Below are 796 nucleotides of genomic sequence, written 5' to 3'. Positions count from 1 at the left end.
CCGTTTTACGATGATTGTCCTAGTTCTCGTGACCTGACATGACCTTCGCGTTGACGCCTCCTTCCTCATTAGAACCTCAAAGGTCAGAGGTCAAGCCAGTGATTTGAATAGCCCTCGGAGCAGACCAACTTCGAGTCAACAGAGTCTGCGTTGACCTGCGTTGACCTGCATTGACCTCGAAGGGCATTCAAATATGCCAGTTGGACGCCTGGTTGAGACGGAGCTCCGGGTGCCCTGATGACCCGTTGCGGTAAATTCTCTGGAGGTTCTGGAGTGACGAAGAAGAGACGGTTCGTTCCAGGATCTGGCGGAGAGACAGGGAGAGATGCGAGGTAAGTCAAGAGAGTTTTAAGAGAGTTTTAAGAGTTTTATGGGAGAAGGAGAGATGCGAGGTAAGTAAAGAGAGTTTTATGAGAGAAGGAGAGACACGAGGTAAGTAAAGAGAGTTTTTTTTTGAAAATGAGAGATGCGAGGTAAGTCAAGTATAGTTTTATGAGAGTTTTTGAGATAAGAAGAGATAAGGAGGAAGTCAGGGATGTACTTAGAACTCTATAATCTAGCCTTCCCGACACACACATGATCATGTAAATACGTACAAGAATAAATTCTCATATACATGTACGAATGCAAATAGATAAAAAAAAATTCTTGCCATGTATCTTATATCAAGTGCTCATTATTGGTAATCTTGTTCTCATATAAGTATGAATAATTATAGTAGTATACGTGAATAATTTTGCACAATAATTATAAAGTTTATCACACATTGTTGCCAAGGTATGTTTGGAGATTGAAG

At 41.2% G+C, this 796-nt stretch overlaps 1 protein-coding gene across 1 annotated transcript in view; it reads right to left on the bottom strand.

Annotated features, from left to right (window-relative positions):
* Positions 1 to 6: 6 nt before the first annotated feature.
* LOC119592472 (5-hydroxytryptamine receptor 2C-like) overlaps positions 7 to 796 on the bottom strand; it is a gene marked incomplete at its 5' end in the record, with an annotated part of 40641 nt that continues 39851 nt past the window's right edge. The window contains 1 exon segment of the mRNA XM_037941300.1: positions 7 to 304. Within this exon segment, the coding sequence (XP_037797228.1) occupies positions 188 to 304 (117 nt within the window).

This window comes from Penaeus monodon, chromosome 30, assembly GCF_015228065.2.
Source record: "Penaeus monodon isolate SGIC_2016 chromosome 30, NSTDA_Pmon_1, whole genome shotgun sequence".
Taxonomy (NCBI): Eukaryota; Metazoa; Arthropoda; class Malacostraca; order Decapoda; family Penaeidae; genus Penaeus; species Penaeus monodon.
This window is presented reverse-complemented; position numbering and strand designations above follow the sequence as displayed.